This window comes from Notechis scutatus, chromosome 2 (assembly GCF_049901735.1).
Source record: "Notechis scutatus isolate UNSWTSFEM ecotype Mainland chromosome 2, rNotScu1.2, whole genome shotgun sequence".
Lineage (NCBI taxonomy): Eukaryota > Metazoa > Chordata > Lepidosauria > Squamata > Elapidae > Notechis > Notechis scutatus.
The window spans coordinates 67,442,608-67,464,811 of NC_142010.1; the positions used below are offsets into that span (position 1 = coordinate 67,442,608).

Below are 22,204 nucleotides of genomic sequence, written 5' to 3' on the forward strand. Positions count from 1 at the left end.
ATCAATCCCATCAATGGAGAGACTGCAGTGAATCAGTTAGCACTTGACAAAGAAAAAACAGTGCAGTTCTGGGTATATGTATGGAACAAAGATACAATAAGAACACAGTTTGGATAAAGGAGGTGGATTAGTATAAAAATAAGCTGAAACGAAAGCATTTGTAACAACTGCAGAAATGGTGTGAAAAAGAGCAAGGATAACCAAAACTTGGACGGCACCAGGAGAAGATGAACTGCATGGCTTTTGGTTGAAACATCTAACTAGTCTACACCCATTCATTGCCAAGCATTAATTGCAGCCACATGCTGCAAAGAGGTGAAAATGAAGATGGATTAACATATGGTGAAACCTACCTGATAAGGAAAGAGCCAAGAAAACGAGCAACTACAGATAAATTACCTGCTTACCAACAATTTTCAACTTGCTAACTAGTGGCAAAGCAGTAATGATAGCGCATTGGAATATCTGCAAGAAATAGTATATGCCTGCAAACAAAAACTGATGAACAAAACTGACAAAGTAATAAAACATGAAGAAAATAAAATGCTCCATGACTTCAGAATTCAAACAGACAAGCACAACACCCCAGATTTAACAGTTGTTGATTAGAAAGACAAAAAAGTCTTGATAGTGGACATTGCAGTACTGGAATGATACTGCAGAACTGGAGAAAAACACAAAATAGAAAGACCTACAAATAAAAATAGAATGACTATAGCAAAAGAAAACAAAGGTATTATCAATAGTATTAGGCATTTTCAGTGCAATCCCAATCGCAAAACATCTGGAGCCTCACTTGAACACCTTTGGATTGACAAAATCACCACCAATCAATTGCAAAAGACAGCTTTACATGGAACAGTTTACATCCTGCGATGATACTTTTAATCACCATCAAGCAACATCTGCCTATCCTAAATCCTTGGGAAGGCAGCCTTCCACTGATAGCCAACCTGGTCTGGGTTCCAGACCCTTCAGCACATGAGGGAGCCCCTTTCTCCAAAACAGGTTCAATTAATCTCTCTATTTATTTCAAAAAAAGGGTGAATCCCCACTTCCCTCCAAACATAACATTCATTTCTCTTCTCCCTCCCCAAAAGATTTAATTTCTCTCCTTCCTCCAAAGCAGATTGAATTAGTCTCCCCCCCCCCCCCATTTTTTAAAAATATTGGCTGAGTTTCAGGCTCCACAAGGTCTGCATCTTTTTTAACTTTATAAAACTTTCAATTATAAACTATTAATAAGCTAAATTTGTTCAAAATGCAACAAATTAAAATAGAATCATGGGAGCAAAATGAAGGAGAGGTGATCTAAATGCCTTTGTTTATAATACTTTTTTTCTTTTCTTTTTCTGTCACTACAATATAAGAGAAGGTGGGAAGGGAGGGACAGGCATTTAAATTCTTACAGAATACTGATTGCAGTTATTAGTGATGAATTGGTTTATATTATCTTTATGGTTGTTTGTCACATCCTGCAGTCACATCATAGGTTTTTTTGCCAATTTATGGCATTTACTTCCAGGTTTTGGTAAAAAAAATGCCAATTGGGGAAAATGGAATCATTTAACCATGGTGTTCACTTAACAATCATGAGAAAAGATGGTCAATCACATGATGCCTCGACTTCACCCAGCCACAACTTATGACTCTAATTCTGGGGTTATCCTGTCCTTTAATTCACTTGCTAAATATAAAGACAGATAGATAACTCTACAAATTCTTCCATACAAAGTTTCTTTTATTGGATTATATTAGGTATCCTCAAGGTAACTCTCAGTTATGTCGAGATGCATCTAATGTCCAATACTTTGCATAGTTGAAATCATAGTGTAAAATGATAGTAATCTTTCCATCCCATATTTCATCCCATAGTAGTGGAGCCAAAGGAGAGAGGCTAGCACGAAGCTAGGGTCCGAGCAGGAGTGAAGAAACCTTCCCCAACCCACCAAGGGTCAATTCAGTAACCAATCAGGATTACAGATGTGACCACATCACATGAACTACATTTCCCAGGATACCTTAACTACATTTACCATGATGCGTTCCCTTAAGGAGACAGCTCCCAATTCCTAACTAACTATCCAATTCCCATTAACTATAACTGGCTGGACAGCACAGGGATCAATCACAGTTGTAAGTCAAGGTCTGCTATACATAGACTGTAACTTTATTTGAATGTACACTAATTGGCATACATTAAAATGAAATAATTGCTTACAGCTCTCAAAGGGTCTCCACCTCTAATATACACTATATAAACATGACTAAATAAATAAATACAAAATTATGCATATATTATATGACACAGGGAAACAAACAGTCTAGTTCGGATGTATACATGTACATGGCGAAACAAATCTTACAAGTTTACCAGATGGGATGGCATAGGGAACAAAGCTGTAGAGAGTAGGAGTGTGTGTGTGTGTGTGTGTGTGAGAGAGAGAGAGAGAGAGAGAGAGAGAGAATACAGATACACCTTCACATATATTGTAAACAATGTATTCTACCTGGTTACTATCTGGTTTAATGTATTGATGTATTAAAAATGAAATATATAAACAAGTGTAGTTTTCTAAGTCATTGTGCAGCCCACAGAGGTCCTCATGTATGATTTAATGGTCCTGTTTCCATTTGAGTCACTGGTTAAAGAAATTAAATTTTTTTCTGTTTGACAAGGCTCCCTGATCTTATTTTCATGCTGCACTTCATATTTCATAGGTGCATTGATTACAATCAATGTTTCTGTGAAATATAAAAATGAAACAGCAAAATAAAACTTTAAAGAACTAGTATATTCAAGGGTTTCTGATCGGGTGACTACCTTGTTTTTCTTCCTCCTGCTTTGCAAGTGAAAAAAACGACACTGGCAAATTGGATTTTCCCCCCCTGGCCTTCGAGAGAGGTTTTCTTTTTTCCCTTATTCTGATGTTTTCTGTTTGTAACGCTCCACTAACTGTCCCTTCACTTTTCCCTAAAGACTTCCCTTTTGTTATTAGAAAGGAAGGCTGTGGTGTTTTGCCTTTAAATGGCACGTAGCCGTAATTTTTTTCTGCATTTGCACATTTTCTCTGATTTGTTGCCATAGTGATGAATATTTTCCTCTTTCCAGAAAATTCTATCGAATGTATGTTATTATGCAGCCATAATTGACTTAAAATAATGATGGTGGGTGAGTGGACTGCAGACCTGGGTATATTTCTCAAGAATGTTAGGCACCTGCTAGTTCCAAGTGTTGCACAGTTCAGAATAATGAAATACAACAATGTGCAAAACAGCTTCTTTCATTATAACACTACTTCATTTTTGCCAAAATTGAACTTCCCCTTTAGTGCCTTTTTCTTCCTCTACTGTTTTTATAAAATTACAAAGTCTGAACTATAACATGTGCAATGATACAATGTTAGCCATTTTACAATTCAGAAACAACTTTTAAGATTTTTATCAACATGGAACCTGTATCAAAATGGTGGCCCGAACATCAGTTGACATTTGTCAAACTTCATGTAATAGCTTTCTTGTATTAAAGTAATTGCATCTCTTGTACTTGCTTTTGTCTCATTCTAAAAATACTATCAGAGGTTACAAGTGAGAGGCGGGGAACTGATTTCTTGTGTAGGTTTAAGGTAGGAACATTTTAGAAGGATTTTGGAGAGAGTTATATATCTTAGGTGGTAATGTAGGATTCTATTTTCCTCTCTCCTATTTCAATACTGATAGTCAGTCCAATCCTGGAAGAATCTAGGTAGTTACAGCAAACCCCAAAATTAAATATAGATGACTGTTGTGATTTAGAGCTATTAGGGGCCAGAGGGTCTCTCAATTGCCTTAGCTGCCTTATAGAATATTAACAAATAAAATTGGGATCATTCATACCTCTGGCCTTGGGGGTGGGGGAGGGGAAGAGTTCCATAAACTAGGACGGGACAAAGTAAATCTCTTCCATCTTTGTGCATGTGATAATCTTCTGCCATTACCATATACAAAATTAATCTTCCATGAGTATTTTCTAATTAAATATCCATTAGTCCCAATTTCTTTGCAATGGTAAGCTTTAACATTCCATGTATGTGTGTGTGTATGTATACGTATACCTATACGTGTATATATTTGTATTCAGAATTTCTTGGCTTTTTCGCAAGTTCACCATGCATAATGGTAAAATGTCCCCTTGTGTTTTTCATCTTTGATTTTTATACACAGTGAGCATGCTAGTCCCCATTCACATGGAAATAACTGATTAGGGAGTTAGAAATGAAGTTATTTTCTTAGGTTAGAACTGAAGAAGTTTCTTGGATGAGGTGTGAAATGTTTTTTAAAAAAAAACAACAAACCAAGAAAATCCAGTTGCCTTTTGGAAAAAGCACCTTTCGGAAAACTGATTAGGAAGAGATTGTGAGAATTAAGACACATGGAATAAGGATAATTATTCTGTTGCCTTCCTTTCTCCCCCACCCCCCACCCCACCCAATGGATATGTCTTATCTGTTCATTGCGAGTTTCTGAGTTTTCATTTTTCTAAAGCAGCCTTCCTCAGGGTATGAGATAATAGCTATGCTAGCTACGAATGATATCACGTACTGCTGGTATAAGGTTTAGTACATCTTGAGGACATCAGGTAACATAGTTTGTTAACCCCCCAATTTTTTTTTTTCTGCAGCTACCTGAATGATTTGGAGAGGATAGCCAAAATGGATTATATTCCAACTCAGCAAGATGTGCTGAGAACCAGAGTGAAGACTACAGGCATTGTAGAGACTCACTTTACCTTCAAGGACTTGCATTTCAAGTAAGTTCATAAAATTGTACTTTTTATTTTCTTTGACAAAAGGAACTCATTACAGCCAAAGGATAAAGTTGGATTTTGGCTCACTGTGCATGTAATGCAAAAGTACCGTGTTATATGCATCTTGCGGGGAATATTGTAATTTACGAGACCTATATAATATTTAAACTGCTGGACATTGTTACTTAAACCTACTAGGAGGAGACAGGCTTGTGAGGGCGTGAGTGCAAAAGCAGGAAAGATAACTTTTATGTCCCAACAATTATGCTGAAGTCATTAGGTATATTTGCATGTGAATGAATGATGTATATGGAAATGTCATTCCTCACCTGCTTCGAGCTTTAAACGGGCTGCTACGAATTGAGATATCCTTGACAATCTTAGCTGTTTAGTAATGATGAAGATTTCTGGAAAGGATGAAGATTGTTGTTTACCCTTTATGAATGATACTTGGTAATGAAAAGATCAGAACTCAGGCTCTTTTCATACTGAACAGTTGGCGCAGTTTGATATGCAGATGAAGGCAAAATGCGTCCCAAAACCTGTGCGAATAATTTAGAAGAGTTAAGTGTTGCAGCCTCATTTTAAATGAGTATGCTAAAGGAAAAACAGGTAAAAATTGCATTAGAGAATGTATTAAATCATTATTACAAGAAGTATTTTAAAAGTTATTTAAAAAAAACTTATTTCCCATATCTCACTAGAATGGAAATAAAATAGGTAATTTTAGTGAAGAAAATTAGTTGATGTAAGCAAATGGCTCTTATCTTCATTTGACTTGGTACGTTGTGTGAGACGGGCCAAGGAAAGGAAATTATTTTGAAATTATTCTGGTCTTTTGCCCTTACGCTAAGCTACATTTAAATTTGCAATCACTGGAATATAGAAATGAAATCCTTCAATAAAAAACAATGAGCATTATGAAATATTTTCATTAAAAAAGAAACATTTATATTTTCCACCAATATTTGGCTGGTTTCTCTCCATTAATATTCCTTGTCTCAAGAAGGATAGGTCCTTATTACTCCAAAAACGACTTCTGATGAGTGTTTTATCTTTCTCTTGTCAGTAACATCCCTTTTTTATGGAGTTTTTGATAGATATTACCAGGCTATTGAAAACAGGCTTGTCATAGTATTTTCCTTTCTTTGCAGGATACTTATATCATTATAGCACTTATTAAAAGTCACATTTACTATAGTTGCACATACATATTTTCATATTATCTAAAGATATATACATGTTCTTAACTTTATTATCAGCTGACAGCAAGATGGATGGATGACAGTTTTTGAAGTTGAAAAACTATAAATTTGAGGTGAGCCACCCATTAAATAGTGACACTCAGATTAGATTCCCATTTATGGAAACTCTGTGACAAATCATATTACAGTTATTAATTATTTAAAAGATCTACGAGCCATTCATTTTCTTGATGGCTTTGGGTGGCTTACAAATATACAATAAAATATGTAAAAACAAAATTAAAATATGAAACCAAATTAGTATTTAAAATCCAACCACATAACTATTGAGGCACTTTCTAAATTGTGCAATCAGGAGATTTCTTTCTATATCAGTGGCATGATTCCCTAAAAGAAATCTCACCATGAAGAAAATACATTTGTCTCCCAAATCATGAAATCCAACTGCTGAAATCAGTAAATCCATTTGTCTAAGTTTAATTTATTCTCCCACATAGTCATTCACACCTTGGAATTACATCTCACCTAAGCAAAGTCACAAAGTCATTAGAAAAGCTGGCAGGGAAGATTGCTAGTTGCTCCAGTAAGTCACTCATACCTGTCTACCTGGAAGCAGCTTCCCTGTTCAGCCTTGAGTTCATTACTGTGCCTTGTGGGGCACTCACACACCTTCCCCAACTCAGCAGCCTCACCACCCTTACCTTGCCCACAATGTACTTGCTGTTGGTTTGCTGGTACCTGTCTGGGACTTGTTTAATGACCCATGAACCTTGCATAATGATGGCAACAAGGAATGCTGGGATTGCCATAACTTAAGTGATGCGGTCACATGATGTCACAGTTTATGACCACATCACTCGTCGAACTGAAATTTTGGTCCAAATTACCATTGTTAACTGAGGATTACCTATACCTGCTGCAGGAGATGTACTATTTTAGCCAGTATAATTTGTGTTATGAGTACTTTTCATAGCACTGGCTGATGCATGCTGTCAGCTGCTGCAAAGTCAATGAACTCAGGATGATTTCTTTCCACACTTAATGTATTCCTCAAGTATTTGCTGATACATACAAATATTTGGTTCACAGCATCCTCTTCCCACTGGAAGCCAGCCTATTTTTCTGAGGCAATTTCTGAAAACTTTTTGTATTGCTTTCTTAAATATCTTGTTTGTAATTAATACCAGGGTACCCCATGGTAATTCTTGCACATCTGATTGACTTCTTTGTTGAAAATGTGATTTTTTTAAAATTGCCTTTATTTTCTCAGTATGTTAGTTCATTTGGAGGAATGTTGACTATTTAGTGTATCACCACCCATCTTTAGTGATTCTATAGTGATTTCATCTGCATCAGTTGTTTTCCAACTTTTTAAATTGATAGGTGACAGCTTTTATTTCACAGATCCTGAGCTCATGTTCTTAAGTGGTTCCATCTGGACGGTTAAGAAGTGGTGGTGGTTTCTTCCAGAACAGGGAGTATTCATGCCAGTGACTCAATCAATTCAATTCTATCCATATACAGTAAAAGTGTCATTTGTGTTTTGGATGTTGTCATGAAAGCTTTGAAATGTATCTGTGCTGGGTTACTATAGTCTAAAAAGTGCAATATTTATGGAAACATGTAGTTTCTTGAAATTCTTTTGCAATGCTAGGTAGACCATACTGCTTTCAGGCAGGGGTAGAGTTCCTTATTAAGCTGTCAGTATTGTATCATTGGATTTACAATACATTATTTTATTTGTCTACCATGTTAGGCATTCAACTGAAATCAATGTTCACATTTACTGTTATGATATAGAAACATTTATTTGGTGCTTTTGTTAATTATTTCTGAGAACTGTAGCATTTAGTTGCTTACATCTTCGGGATATTCAGGGATGCAGATTGGTTGGTGAGCATTATTTGGATCAATTGTTTGGAAGTAGGATCTTGTAGTTTCACTCACTCATAGTGTTTGGGAGTGGCTGTATTAGGAGCAGTTCATTTCAGTTGTAGGACGGTACATAAAAGATTACAGTTAGAATCATAATCAATGTCTCTCATTGATCAGACTTCCATGAATGATGTTCAGAACCAGCAGTTGCTAAGAAAATAGTCAAGGTCTGATGTATCTTTTCCACTGAGTGACCTTTATCTTAATTGATATTTTAGTGGGTGCTGAAATAAGCTGTTTCCAGTTATTAGCACAGCAAATGATAAGCAGCATAGGCCATTTTCATTTGCTCAGTAATTCCCAGCCTTTTTCTATTGCTGCCAGCGTGAGCATTCCAGTCACCAGTAATAAGATTAAAATATTTTAAGTAATGAATTCGGGATAATTTGTAACTATGCACAGAATTGTTCTTTTGCCTTATCTTTGCATATTCCTGCGGAAGCCTAAGTTGTAATTATATATGATTTTATTGTTACTGAAAGGGACAAAACTGCTGGTCAACTCGAGACTGTTTAAAAGCTCACAGTATTTTTGGAAACAACGCAGTCTACAAACAAAGCCAACAACTCTGCAGGATCCTAGCCTGCAGAGTAGCACATTTCATGTGGAAATTTGGGATCCAGGAAGTCACAATTCTGATAATGCCACAATTTAAATTTTATACCAAACACAAACTGTTATTATTTGGAGGCAAGTTCAGCCAATTTAAAATATTTCATAATTTTGCATTTTGTCTGGCCAGTTGGATGTATTTCATCACCATCCTGACCTCAGTGATCTGACTCTGCTGATACAGGTCTGAATGTGTTAACATTATTTTCAGTCTGGCATTTTCCCCCCCATTCCCAGTTTCATGCCTGTTTTTAAGGTTCCTAAACAGGAAACTAAGCCTCTTCCTTTATCTGGACTTGGGAACAGATACAGTTCTTTGCAGGTGGATTTAAATTTGTCATAGATGGAAAATATTAAGGGTTTCAATCTATGATGAAGTGCAAAATGATACAATTTAAAATTGTGCTGCAACTAATCTATGATATTAGATTTAAATGTCATTTAAAATTGCTGAAGAGCAAAAATGTGGCCTGCAAATCCTTCCTCTGAAATAAGGAAAATTTCTTCAGAAAATTTGCTTATAATAATCTTATAAGTTAGATTTCTGCCATCTTTTCAACTATACTTAATGAGCTAATGCCTCTTTAGGTTTTGAAATCACTTGTGCGTATTTCTGTTTGCATTAGGAGAAGACTACTAGCCTTACTATTAGCTTTGCAAGTAGTCGAGACAAGAAGCACACCCAGAATTTTTATTGTAAAGTTAGTACATTACATTAATACATTAACAGAATCTTGCAATTTTGAATTTACATCTCTTCCTCACTTACCTTTACAATACAAGAAACTAGGAAGGATTCCTTCTGAGATGTTTACTATGCCTCTTACCTGATTGTTGCCTAGTTTATGATTCTTCCCCCTCCCCACATAATATTACACTTACTCACCATTCATAGATTCAGTTTTCACACACATGTAAATGAGTTATGCAGCCATTCCATCAGCAAACTTCATTTATATTTGAAGAGTTCTTGAACTACGTCATCTGTAACAGCAGCTTTATCATTTTTAAATACTTTACAACATCTATGATTTCCTTTCATCATTTTTTTCTTCTTGGACATTAGTACTTATAACATTTGTTTTAATTCCATTTTTCTGACATTGTAATTCCCCTGCAGGTCTCCAATGTTTCCTTACCTTAGCTTCATTCCTAATTATTATTTTTAATTCTGTGAATTTGCTGGAGAGTCGTCGTTTAATTCTCTTCACCCATTTCTAAAGCCATTTTTCTTCCTTATCAGAATCATTCTGCATTTCTTTTTATCTTAATGGTTACCTACTTTCTTTGACAAAATTCTTCGTAATTATCTTTTTTTTTATTGCTATATATATTATCAAAATATCTCTTCTTTTTTTGCAGGATTCTGAGTTACATTTTCTCCTTTCATTCATGGCCTCTTTCCTTTCATTATTCCACTCAACCCCATTTAGTATGCTTCCATAACTACAAGATTTTAGTGTCACTCTGCAGTGCTATTTTCCTTACATTCTGTTCCAATACCCTTTTTCTTTCCGTTTAGTTTTTATTATTTTCATTGGGTCTTTTAAAACTTTCTCATACAGGATTCATACTTTCTATTGTTGCAGTCACTGCATTTTCACAGTAATTTCTTTCCTTTTCTTTCATGCCCATTTCTTTTTCCCAGATCGTACTCTGGATCCAATTTTTAAAAAGTAGGTTATATTCATATTCAGAACCTCTTTTATCCTTATATCCATTAATGTTTAAAATGTTATAGTTAAAATCAATAATGCCTTTAGATGTGTATTCATTTCTTTCCTGTGGGTATGTATGAAAAAAAATTCCGCTTCAGGCATTTTTGAAATACACACCTTTTTTTTTCCTAAGCAGATGTTCATTATTCATTCTTGAGTCTCTAAGTGGCCCAGTTTCTTTTTTTTGTACTCTTGTAAACTTGTTCCAGTATATCTATTCATGTCCCCCAGCAGAATAGTTTTTTCCCCAAGTTGTATCCCAGATTGGTGCAAAGAGAAAGTAAAGCAATTTACAAGTCTGAGAGCTTTGATTAGCATGTTGTAAATCTTTCCCCAGTAGCTGAGGCAGAGCTAAGGGCTGGTAATTTAAAGAGAGAGTAACAAAGACTTGAGTTCAAAGAAAGGTTGCGTGCTTCATAAATTATGCTAATGTCTCAGGCTGCTAGCTTGAAGATTTTGAATTCAGAAACGCCAAGAGAAATTCAGGACAGTTTGTAGACAGAAATAAAACAGGACATCATGGGAATACAGGTCAGGAAACAGAAGAGTTGTTCCCCACAAGAATCGGGGGTATGAAGTACTGCCAAATAATATACTTAAATTATGATTAGGTGTGGTTACTAGGATGCTATTAGGAGACTCTTAAACATCATGCTTCTCAGGGGAGTCAGTTTAAGGTTATCCATCCAAAAACCAACAGTAATCAGTTGACATATGTATAATGAACTGGATGAATACTGTCCAGGCTTCCCTTCTTCCCTTCCTCTTTTCCTTTTCCTTTTCCTTCCCTTCCCTTCCTCCTTTCCTTTCCTTTCCTTTCCTTTCCTTTCCTTTCCTTTCCTTTCCTTTCCTTTCCTTTCCTTTCCTTTCCTTTCCTTCCCTCCCCTTCCCCCTTCCCTTCCCCTTCCCTTCCCTTCCTTCCCTTTCTCCTTTCCTTTCTCCTTTCCTCCCCTTTCTAGCTATCCATCATCTATCTATCTATCTATCTATCTATCTATCTATCTATCTATCTATCTATCTATCTATCTATCTATCTATCTATCTATCTATCTATCTATCTATCTATCTATCTATCTATCTATCTATCTATCAAAAGTGTTGTAAAATCTTCCAACTGTTGTCCCAAATGTGGGTTTTTTTTCAGGAGGCAACTGGACTTTCTGGTTTTTTGTTGAAGATGTTTTGCTTCTCATCCAAGGAGCTTCTTCAGCTCTGATTGGATGGTGGGTAATAAAAATACTACAACCTTTGATGCCAAAGTAGCTTTCTGTTTGGAAGTGTAGTTTGCATCCTTTTAGAGAGTCATTGAGGCAACATGGAGGTTTGTGTCCTTGAGTCACCTAAATGGCTGTGGAGTTACTAAGGTAACGGAATGTGAGGTAACTGGCAATTGGAACAAAGTTCTTTTCAGGTGGGAAGGGGGAGTAGAACTCCTTAGCATCAGAGCATGTTAATTATTGTATTAAGAAATACTAATGATCTGAAAAATCCTTTCTTAGCTAGCACCTAGAAGCCAAGAGGAGCATACATGCCAAATTTCAAGTTTGTAGGATTTATGGTTCTGGAGATTTCTGATGCTGCTTGAGTGGTCTTTCACTTTTATATATATATACTGAAAACACTTTTTTTCTGAGAATTATAGATTGGTTAAGTTGCTTTAGTATATTTTTTTCACTGGCAAGGAAGTATTGAAGAGTATTCAGAACAATATTTGTGGGGAAAAGAAACTTTTTGGTAATAATGGTAAGAAAGAGAGTGTTGTGGAAGAGATTCTTCTGCTTCCCCGTCTCCCTGACATATGGAAAAGCTGTTGAAAACTTAACTGTAGGGAATCTGATATGGCTTTATTAAAATCCTGCTGTGTGTCATTTTGTCAGGAGGAAGGTAGTGTTTGCTTACGTGTCAGTTGATTGCCTAAAAATGGAATTCCCACTCAGCTTCCTCTCATTGTTCAACTGAATGGTTGGCTTGCTCCTTAGTGTCGGTGGCCTGTCTCAACAGCCATGTTAAGGCTGGCAGGAAACTATTCTGAGACACTGTTTCAAGTGGCAAGTATTCATACAGAAAATTTTGGCAGGGTAAGAAGCTCACCCACAGCAGTGTTTCCTTGCCAATTCTCAGGGCCTTTCTGATTCCCACCCCATTACTGAGAATTTCTAGGCAGAGTGTGTTTAATAGTGCTTCAGGGTTATTTTGCTATGCATTTTTTTTAACTTTAGTCTTTCTCCAGGACGTAGTCTTTCTCCAGGACGTTAGGGCTATCAGGTGAATGTGGTTTTGCACAGGGATAGACAAAATATTATAGTGAGAATTCTGTGGATAGTATTCATCATGGGGAAGATCAGTGTGGTTGCTAGGGATAAAAAAAACAATTTGATGGCACATAATCAGTCAAGTCATATATATTTTTCTCTCTCCCCCCCCTTCTCTCCCTCTCCCTTCTCTCTGCTTTCTAGTATTAGATGTTCCTTGCAAAATGAAATACTCTTGTGTCATGAAGTGTAATATAAACCGAATCATACTAAATACGATGAGAAAATAGTTACTATTAACTTCTGCAAAAACTGAAGATACTTTCATAAATAAATTGCTTTTCACAGTTTGTAGTCCATTTTCATATGTCAGAATAAAATCTCCTATGGCACTTCAGATATAGTTGGATTAGTATTCTGCTTAACTATGTCAAATTAATATCTACTGGAGTTAAGGACATTTGAGACAGCCATTGCTTTTTTAACCCTCAAGTAAATATTGCATAAGTATGCATACACGAACTGTTTCTTCCATCTTTCCTCTCCATTTTCAACAAACGCTACTGCACTTAAAGAAAATGTTCTAATCAGTTCCACTCCCTTCAGCTACAGACCTTTGAGCAATTGCAAGTGTGGGGAAGTAAATCAGAATTTCATCCAGTTGTGCAAGATTCCAAGTATAGCTGGGTCAATACTCTTATTCAATAGTAGCTAAGCTGGCTCCTTCCTTCCTTCTTTTCTTTGGTTATAACTTCCTAGGTGCATATGGCTACTTTCCTTTTTCTTCCTCTCTGTACCACTAAGTAGCTTAACATAAAAACATTGCTCTGCTTATCTTTATGTTCAATGAATGAAAAGGGTTGTGTGTGGTGTGGGGGGGGGAATCTATCTGACTATCTTGCTAATTTTCATTGTTTAAATATTTTACTTGAGTTATTTTTGAAAGCTTGTTGTTCTTTTGAATCTTAAAGCATGAATATGCTTTCTTGTAACATCAGTGGGCAATTTGCCATGCTTTTTACTTGCAGTCATTGGAATTCTGGATCTAACATTTAAGCTTTGGAACATGATAAGATATATAATCATGCAAAGCTTAATTGGGAAGTCATCTAGCATTATAAAGGGTAATTTCTAATCCATTAGGGACCCTTTTAAATTCTTACTAGACAATTTAACTGTTCATTAAGCAACGTGGAATATCATATGATTTCTTGATCCATTAGGGAGATTAAAGATTCCCCTCCACACAACCGTTGAAAATAATTCCTTGATTTATAGTCATATCTACTGTGTTGCAGCCCACACACTTTTTTGCAGTTTTAGCACAAAACAATTTCCTCTTTTCCACAAACCAAGGTTGGAAGATGCAACATAAATTCAGAAATGCTTTGGCAAATAGTCTACTGCCATAACTGAGTAAATATTGTGTTCAAATTAGCTTCTATAAATATGCATATGAAATTTGAGAGGAGCAGCCTAGATTCTCAATTGATACTGTTGATATTAAAATAAAAACATCAACTAATTACAGATGTCTGCAGGTGTTAATAGGCAGTCATGACCGAGTTTCAGATGGTGACATTTTAAAGCAGATTCTTTCCAGGAATGAATGGAATTACATTCAAGGGAAGCTGCCGAGCCCCCTATATTTGAGACTTTCAGATCCAGGACAGGCTCTTAAACAGATGTTTCAGTTAGTTGCTTTTGTTGTTTTTCATGTTCTGTAGAAATTATTTATTTTTCTTCTAAGAATTCTGCTGAACCTGGGTATATTTAATATGTACTTCTCTGACTGATTACTGTGTACATTTGGTTTAGATTTATTTATATTTTGATCTTTTGTTACGCTTTCTATGTTGATGTCTGGGCTGTTTTCGAAGATAAATAAAACAAGGCAGGCATTTAAATATAATTTTAAATGTGTGCATTAAGAAATACCTAAACAATCCCTTTGATTTGATACAAAACTCTTAAGAAAAGACCATTTTGTGCAGTTGCCGTTCAAAAGAAAATTCTTAGAATTATGTACATTCAAGAAGCAACAGTCATTTATTTTTCTTTCTATGCCTCAAGGCTGAGTTTCATGTTTCATAAAATGCATGATATCATCAAGCATAACAGCTTCAGGCGAAGTGCACCCTTTCTTGGAAAAAATATTACCTTGTGTAAAATTGGTTTGATAGCCTTCTAGATAGATTAGTCTTCAATTGCTGCTTAGCTTTGTTGCTTATCCATATTTTCATGCATCTGTCCTTTTGGGTATTCTTCCCCCATCCCTCACCTACTCCCCAAATAAGTTTTTCAATGCACCTTAAGATATTTAAAAGGGCATCAAAATAGAGTTGGAACAATTAGATTATTATATTTGAAGTTCATTAGCTAGTATTCTGTTTTGCTGAATAGAGGACTTCGTTGACTTTAACGACAGTATACTGAACAGCCAAAGTGTAGTTTCCAAATATGAATTCTTTATTATCCTCATAACTGAAGAAAACATTCCACTTTTAAATAAATCAACAAATACTCCTAAATGTTATTTCTTTTTCTTTCATGTCTTTCATAGTACAGAGAAAATCCTAGAATTTCATCCCAGTTTAAACAACTAGTCTGCATAGTGGACCTTCTGCAAGAATTTTAGACTCTCTTACTGATAATAACCCCTGATTTATAATTTTTTTGACTCAAATCTAACCTAGTTGAAGCCTAATTAGTAAATCAGATGGGAAATTACTTGAGAATACCTGGGCTGAAAACTGGAGGGGTGACTTCCAAATTTTTCAACTGAAAAGTTATGCAAGCAGAAAAAGAAAATTCTGTATGCTATACGGTTTCCATGGAAAAGCCATAGACAAGTCCACAAAGTCAGTAGGAGACAAGCTTGACTCAATGAGAACTTTGTCTTTATTAAAATATTTGTGGGGTTAGATATGAAAACAGTACCAGCTATAGATTTATCTTTCAGGTTTTTGTGTTGTATCATTAGTAAATGAAAATTCATTGATTTCTTCAAAGTTACATTTTGTTTCCATGTTTATAAATGGCCTTTTTTATTTTCAGTGATTGTGGTGCTTCTGCAGTTACTGCAGGATTTGACATCAGTAACTCTAATTTTGCTTGCAGGATGTTTGATGTGGGGGGCCAGAGGTCTGAGAGAAAAAAGTGGATCCATTGCTTTGAAGGAGTTACAGCCATCATCTTCTGTGTTGCTCTTAGTGCCTATGACTTAGTTCTGGCAGAAGATGAAGAAATGGTAAGGATACAATCATAATAAATGAAGCTGTCATACAATAAGCCAAACCACTAATCCCTCAAGCTTAGTATTTTCCACATTGATTTGGCAGTTACTCATTAGTCTATTGTGCAGAATTTTTTTTACTAGCTCTTCCTGTGTCACCTGGAGATTCAATTGTCTGTGCGCAAGGGTGGTACTGTATCTGACCTATTCATTTGTCAAATGTCTAGTCTGCCCAACTCTAAACTTACAAGTGGCTTCACAACTTTAAAAAGTCAACCACATTATATATAAAACAAAGATACTTTATATAACATATTGCAACATCATCTCCTCCCACCCCACCCCACAATTAAAACGCGCAATCGTGAAACATTTTAATGCAAGGCCTCAGGAAAACAAGCATTTAGAGGCAGTATAGAAGTGTGTAAGGTAGGATCACTTGGATCTCCAGAAGGGTGTTGTTTCAAAAGGCAGGTGTGATGACAGAAGGACAATTTCCTGTGTAGTGCTAGATGAGTTTGTTTAATTGAGACACAAAGCAAGCTGTTGAAATGAATAAGATGGCTAGACACAATCAGAGACATTATAGTTGTCTTTAGGTGCTAGGCCTAGTGCCACGTAATGTATATAGGGGTCAAGCGTCACTTGAATTGCACCCAGAAGCTAACTGGCAACTGGGGCAGCTCATGTAGCAGGACTGCAATATGGATATTTTGATGTTACTTATCATTGCTTGCTTCATTCTGTTCCCACTGTAATATCCATGTGTCTTCAAGGGCTGCACCACGTAGAGCAATTACTCAGTGTTATTCACAGTATTTACACTTCATTTTGTGGACTATAACATCATAAAATAGCAATGTGTAATATTTCTTTATGATGCTGGTTGAAGAGTGCATGGGGATTTAAACCTCCAGGTACTTACTGCACATGAAATATAGGAAACCTATTAACTTTCTCTTGAGTATTTACTGATTTGTCCAGTTTATATGCTTTCTACTTACATGAATATTCAAGGCAACTAACATGAATTAACATAAAGTAAATATTTTTTCAAAAAATAAGTAAAATAATACTTTTCACATTTTGTTAATATATAAAACTAACAAAAAGATTGCAAAAAAGATAAAACAAATAGAAGGATAAAAAGTAAAAGGACAAAAAACATCTGGAACATATAGAAAACAAGTTAGGTTTTAATGCAAGCATTATATTGTACCTTGAACATGCATGGTAAGATTGCTCAGCCTTTCCATTTCACCAATAGAGAAAACCAGTATATAAGTGAAGAGCAAATGCCTGTACCAGTCCATGCTTATAAATCCAGGGTGGCATTGTAGGTCCATGTAAAAAGTAATATTATTTACTCTGCTCTGTCCTTCCTAAAGCCATACTTCTTGACATAATAATTTTAAAACCATATTCATCTTCCCCCAAATCGTCAACATCAATCTAAAACCAAAATGAAATAATAGTGGATGAAGCCTCTACCATATGCCAAAGTATGCTTTCAGCATAATGAAGTTGACATCAGTCACTCTGAAACATTTTCTGAGGTGTTCAATAAATATAAGGAAAAGATTTTTTGTTAATTTAAGTTAAACATTATAAAAACAATATTCTCGCTCTTTGTTCACTTTTGGGCTGAGACTGTTCTCTATCTTGGCAGAATCGGATGCACGAAAGTATGAAGCTGTTTGATAGTATCTGTAACAATAAGTGGTTCACAGATACTTCCATCATTCTTTTCCTCAACAAGAAGGATCTTTTTGAAGAGAAGATCATCCATAGTCCTTTGACTATCTGCTTCCCAGAGTATGCAGGTAAACATTTCATTTTTTCCCCTTTCAAATTTGCTATATTATCTCTATATCCTATATGGAATTAATAGGCTTAATTTAGCTTAAGAATAAAGCTGATTCTATCCTTCAGCTGCATTACAATCAATGCCTCCTTAGGTCAACTCCTACACCCTATCATTGTGCTTGGATTCACTGAAGTTCTGTGTTAAAAAGAAAACCTAGCATGTTCTCTATACAGATAGTCCTCAGTTACCAATGATAATGGGAACTGGATTTTCCAGCACTAAGCAATGCAGTCATAAAGTGTAATGTCATGTGACCACATTGTTTAGCGATGGCAATCCTGGCATTTTCCTTTGTCATCATTAAGGATTATGGGTCCTTAAGCAAGTCCCAGTGCTGCTGACAGACAGGTAAGGCATGGAGTGAATGTAGTGGGGCTGGGAGCAGTTGCTACCATGTGGAGGAGGTGGGAAAAGCAATTCACAGAGCAAATTGTAACCTTCCCTGTCAGATTCCTTATTGACTTTGCTTGTGGGAAATTGGCATGGCCAGAACTTCAAAGACTGGTCATAAATATCACTGGTTCAGGACTATCATGACTTTGAATAATTGCTGAATGAATGGTTGTTAAACAAAAACTACCTGCATTCACCAACCATCCACAATACCAATTTGTAAGCAAACCATTTAAGCAGGGAAAAATAACCCAGGAACCTCTCCTTGCTGTTCCTTTCATTCTCCTTTATATCTATAATCTTTGAGAATAAAACGGAAAAAATTCTTGGCTAGAGAGGTGTTTACAGACAAATCTGAAATCCCCAGAGCCTCATGCAATTAATGATAATGGGGGTAGCAGTAGCACTTAGACTTATATACCGCTTCACAGTGCTTTTACAGCCCTCTCTAAAAGGTTTACAGAGTCAGTATACTGTCCCCAACAATCTGGGTGCTCATTTTACTGACCTCGGAAGGATGGAAGACTGAGTCAGCCTTTAGCCTGGTGAGATTCGATCTGCCAAATTGCAGGCAGCCAGCAGAAGTAGCCTGCAGTACTGCATTCTAACCACTGTGCCACCACCATAACAGTATCAAAGTTTACATATTGCTAAAAACTCTAATCCAGATATAGGGTTTGCGTCCAATAATATTGAGAAAAAGGAAAACTATTAAGGGACGATTCATCAATACTTTGCCATATGGTCCAATAGCCAAGATGCTACATGCAGCTAAAGAAGAATTTCATGGGATAATTCCTCTAGATCTTCTCCTGCAAATTGTGTCAGAGATGGAAGATGGAATGGGAGAAGGGAGTTGATAGAGAGAAGACAGTGAGCAAACATGTTTCCAGAAACCAGTTCAGAATGACAGTGCATTGACTTCAACCAAGCCAAACGAAGCCAAGTAACAACACTGTTCATCAATAGTAGTCAAGAAGTTGTTAATTATGCTTGCAAATACATACTTTTAATTGCAAATAATCTTTGATTTATTCTGATAGTGAGAAATATAAGGAATTTGTTATCCACACTAATGAATTCATTCTGAGCATGTAGTTAAAAAAACATTACTTGAAAGGGTAGGTATGGAGACTATCTGTGGAATCTACTCTCAATTCATGAGGTATTATAATTGTGAAACTTCCTCCAAAATTTCCAAGTGCAAAAGAAAACAGCAACTGTTACTCTAAAAAGAATTTTTGCAGAAGGGAGCCAATTATTTTGCAATGGTGTGGGAACTTCAAGTATGTACAGACTTTGCATATGTATAGACGATTATATGTTCCACAATTTAAGTGAACACTAACCCAGCAAAATTCTGAATTGCCTTCAAGATGGTATTTGGTGAAAAATCATTCAACTGAAATGCAGTGGGGCATGGCATGTTGCTAAAGCGCAATAACCCATGGAAGGAATGTTATCAGTCTAAACATGAATAAATTGACATCAAATGAAAGCAGAATAATCATTGGCCATCTGCACATTTATAATAGGTATATATAAATGTGGGAAATATGGTGTTAGCAAGTTATTGCACTGTTTACCTGTAAATTTTGATTTGAATGCCTGGAGAGGGGAAGAATATTGTATATTTATTTTTGTTCATTTATTTAAAAAAATTGTTTGGCCAGCCAAAATTAACCCATGTTGACCGAGTGTTTTACAGAAGTAAACCCCAAATGCCAAATTCTAAATAAACTCTCATCTCCCACCAGTGGCAACAATCTAATATAGATCATCCTTTCAGAATTCAGTGCACTTCAGTATCTTTAATATCCTTAATCCCCACCCATGCATGACATTTAGCCGTCATGCTTGTAGATTATAGCTCAAACACTTGGCATGGAACAATTTCAGGAAGGACTGTTTCTGCCTCAGAACAAACTTGCATAATACACCGACTTCCTTTCTGTTAGTATGTACATTTTTGGACATAAAACTTTTCCTGCACACATTAGTATCTTTCTTCAGATCTTTTTATTTATTTATTGCAGGTGTTTCTATGTCACCAACTTAAACTGGCTTTTGAATGGTATCCTCTCTTAATCAATTTCAATGCAATTAAAAACAGCACTTATCAATCATACTGTTATTCTACTAGTTATATACTAGACTTCTTCAACATGCAGAATATCAAAAGCAGAAATTGGCATTAAAATTATTTGAGGATGTAGGAATCCTTTGCAGAAAATGAAAGGCATACAAAATCTGGTTTGATGGTCAATATTAAAAGAACCACAGTTATGTCAACTTCTAACACCAACCCAATTCAAAAATCCATAAGGTTGAAGATTGTGATGAAATAAATATATTTGGAAAAAAGCCTATGACAAATATAGACCAAAAGAAAAAGTACAGAGACATCACAGTACCAGCAAAGGATGTATGTCGTCAAAGCTATGGTCTCTCCAGTTGTAACACATGGCTGTGAAAACTGAACCATCAAAAAGGCTGAATGAATAAAAATTAAATGCATTTTTAATTTGTGCTGGAGAACACCATTGAGAGTACCTTGAGCAACAAGAAAAATAATAATTCAATATGGGTTGAAGGAAAACCAGATTTATTTATTTTATTTTATTTTTTCATTCTTCATTGAAAATACTAAAATAGAAGTAAATATTAATATTTGGGGCACATAATGCCAGAAGCAAAAGTTTTTGGAGAGCCGCAATGGAAAAATCAGAATCTGTACAAGATAAAAGCCAGACAAGATAAGATAGCCAGGTGGTATTGCTGATACCATGAGGATGAGATTACAAGAATTCAAAGAAATTATTGATAGATCATCGTGGGGAGCTATTATCCATCAGAACAAAGTAGTACAAAACTTAGATTAGGTTTTCCGTAAATATAGCACTATTGATTTTTTCAGCATTTCCTCTGAACCCTAAAATGAACATATTTCTTAGAAAAGCTAGACTTAGTAGAACAAAATGGTGCATAATGGCATATGATTTGAGTAGAAACCAAATAAGGGCATGTGTAGTTAAAATAGCCATTTATTCTTTTCATGGAAGAAGAAATAGCAGAAAAAGCTTTTCCATACTATTTCAGAAGTAGAAAATTTCTCATTTATTCTTGAAATCACCTAGAAAGATCCGAATGAGGCTGTTGAATTAATAAAAAAAAAAAATCTGGCTTCTAAAACACTCTCCCTGTTACTTTAGTATATTTGAGATAACATACATACTAAGTATGTATAGTAGTAGGTGTTATTCTGCTAAATCTCAACTGCGTTCTTCTTATGCCATCAGTGATGATGGCATAGCAGCAATAGTAATCTACATGTGCAAGTTGTGCATATGCTTTGAGTTCCAATGAAATATCTTTGTTTGCTGGAGGACAACCTTGTGTGGATATGTAAAATATGTAGAGGTCATACTGTGTTAGATTTCTTAAAAGGTGGCTATACAAACAGTTCTGTAAATCCAAAAATGAGAAAAGAATTTTGCCGTAAAACTTACCTGATTATGGCATGTAAACCCTTTGATACAATAAATATTTTAAATGATACAAGTTTACTTTTTGATAAATTTATGAGATATTAAGATTTTTCTTGTAGTTAGGATGTATCATTTCAATGGCTATGTGAAGTCTGCATTTTGGGAAAGTTGTGGTAGAGAGGGAAGAATGTGGTTTTTGGAGGCTTACTATGAAACTGAAATTCAGCAGGTAACTACAGGTAGTCCTCGACCTATGACCACAATTGATCCCAAAATTTCTGTTGCTAAGTGCCCCGTTTTATGATATTTCTTGCCACAGTTGAATCACTGTAGTTGTTAAGTAAGGAACGTAGTTGTTAGGGGAATCTGGCTTCTCCATTGAATTTGCTTGTCAAAAGGTGATCACATGACCTTGGGATAAATATGAATCAGTTATCAAGTATCCAAATGTAAATCACATGACCACCGGGATGCTGTAACAGTCATCAGTGTGAAAAATGGTCATAAGTCATTTTTTTTCCAGTGCTGTTGTAAGTTCGAACGTCACTAAATGAACTGTTATAATTGTCGAAGACTACCTGTAGTCTTTGCAAGGTGATCGGTTAATTATGAGTTCTGTAAAAAAAAAAAAAAAAAAAGATCTCCGATGCTTCCAAAATAGAATCCATATAATACCAGTAGCTTTATAGGGAAATTGCAGCAAATTATCTCTC

The 22,204-nt window shown here is 35.6% G+C and overlaps 1 protein-coding gene across 1 annotated transcript in view; it reads left to right on the forward strand.

The window, feature by feature from the left end:
• The window catches only part of GNAI2 (G protein subunit alpha i2), a 103,332-nt gene that overhangs the window by 78,327 nt on the left and 2,801 nt on the right, over positions 1-22,204 (forward strand). The window contains exons 5-7 of the mRNA XM_026673298.2: positions 4,661-4,789; positions 15,629-15,758; positions 17,413-17,566. Of these exons, the coding sequence (XP_026529083.1) occupies positions 4,661-4,789; positions 15,629-15,758; positions 17,413-17,566 (413 nt within the window). The remainder of the gene's footprint in view (positions 1-4,660; positions 4,790-15,628; positions 15,759-17,412; positions 17,567-22,204) is intronic.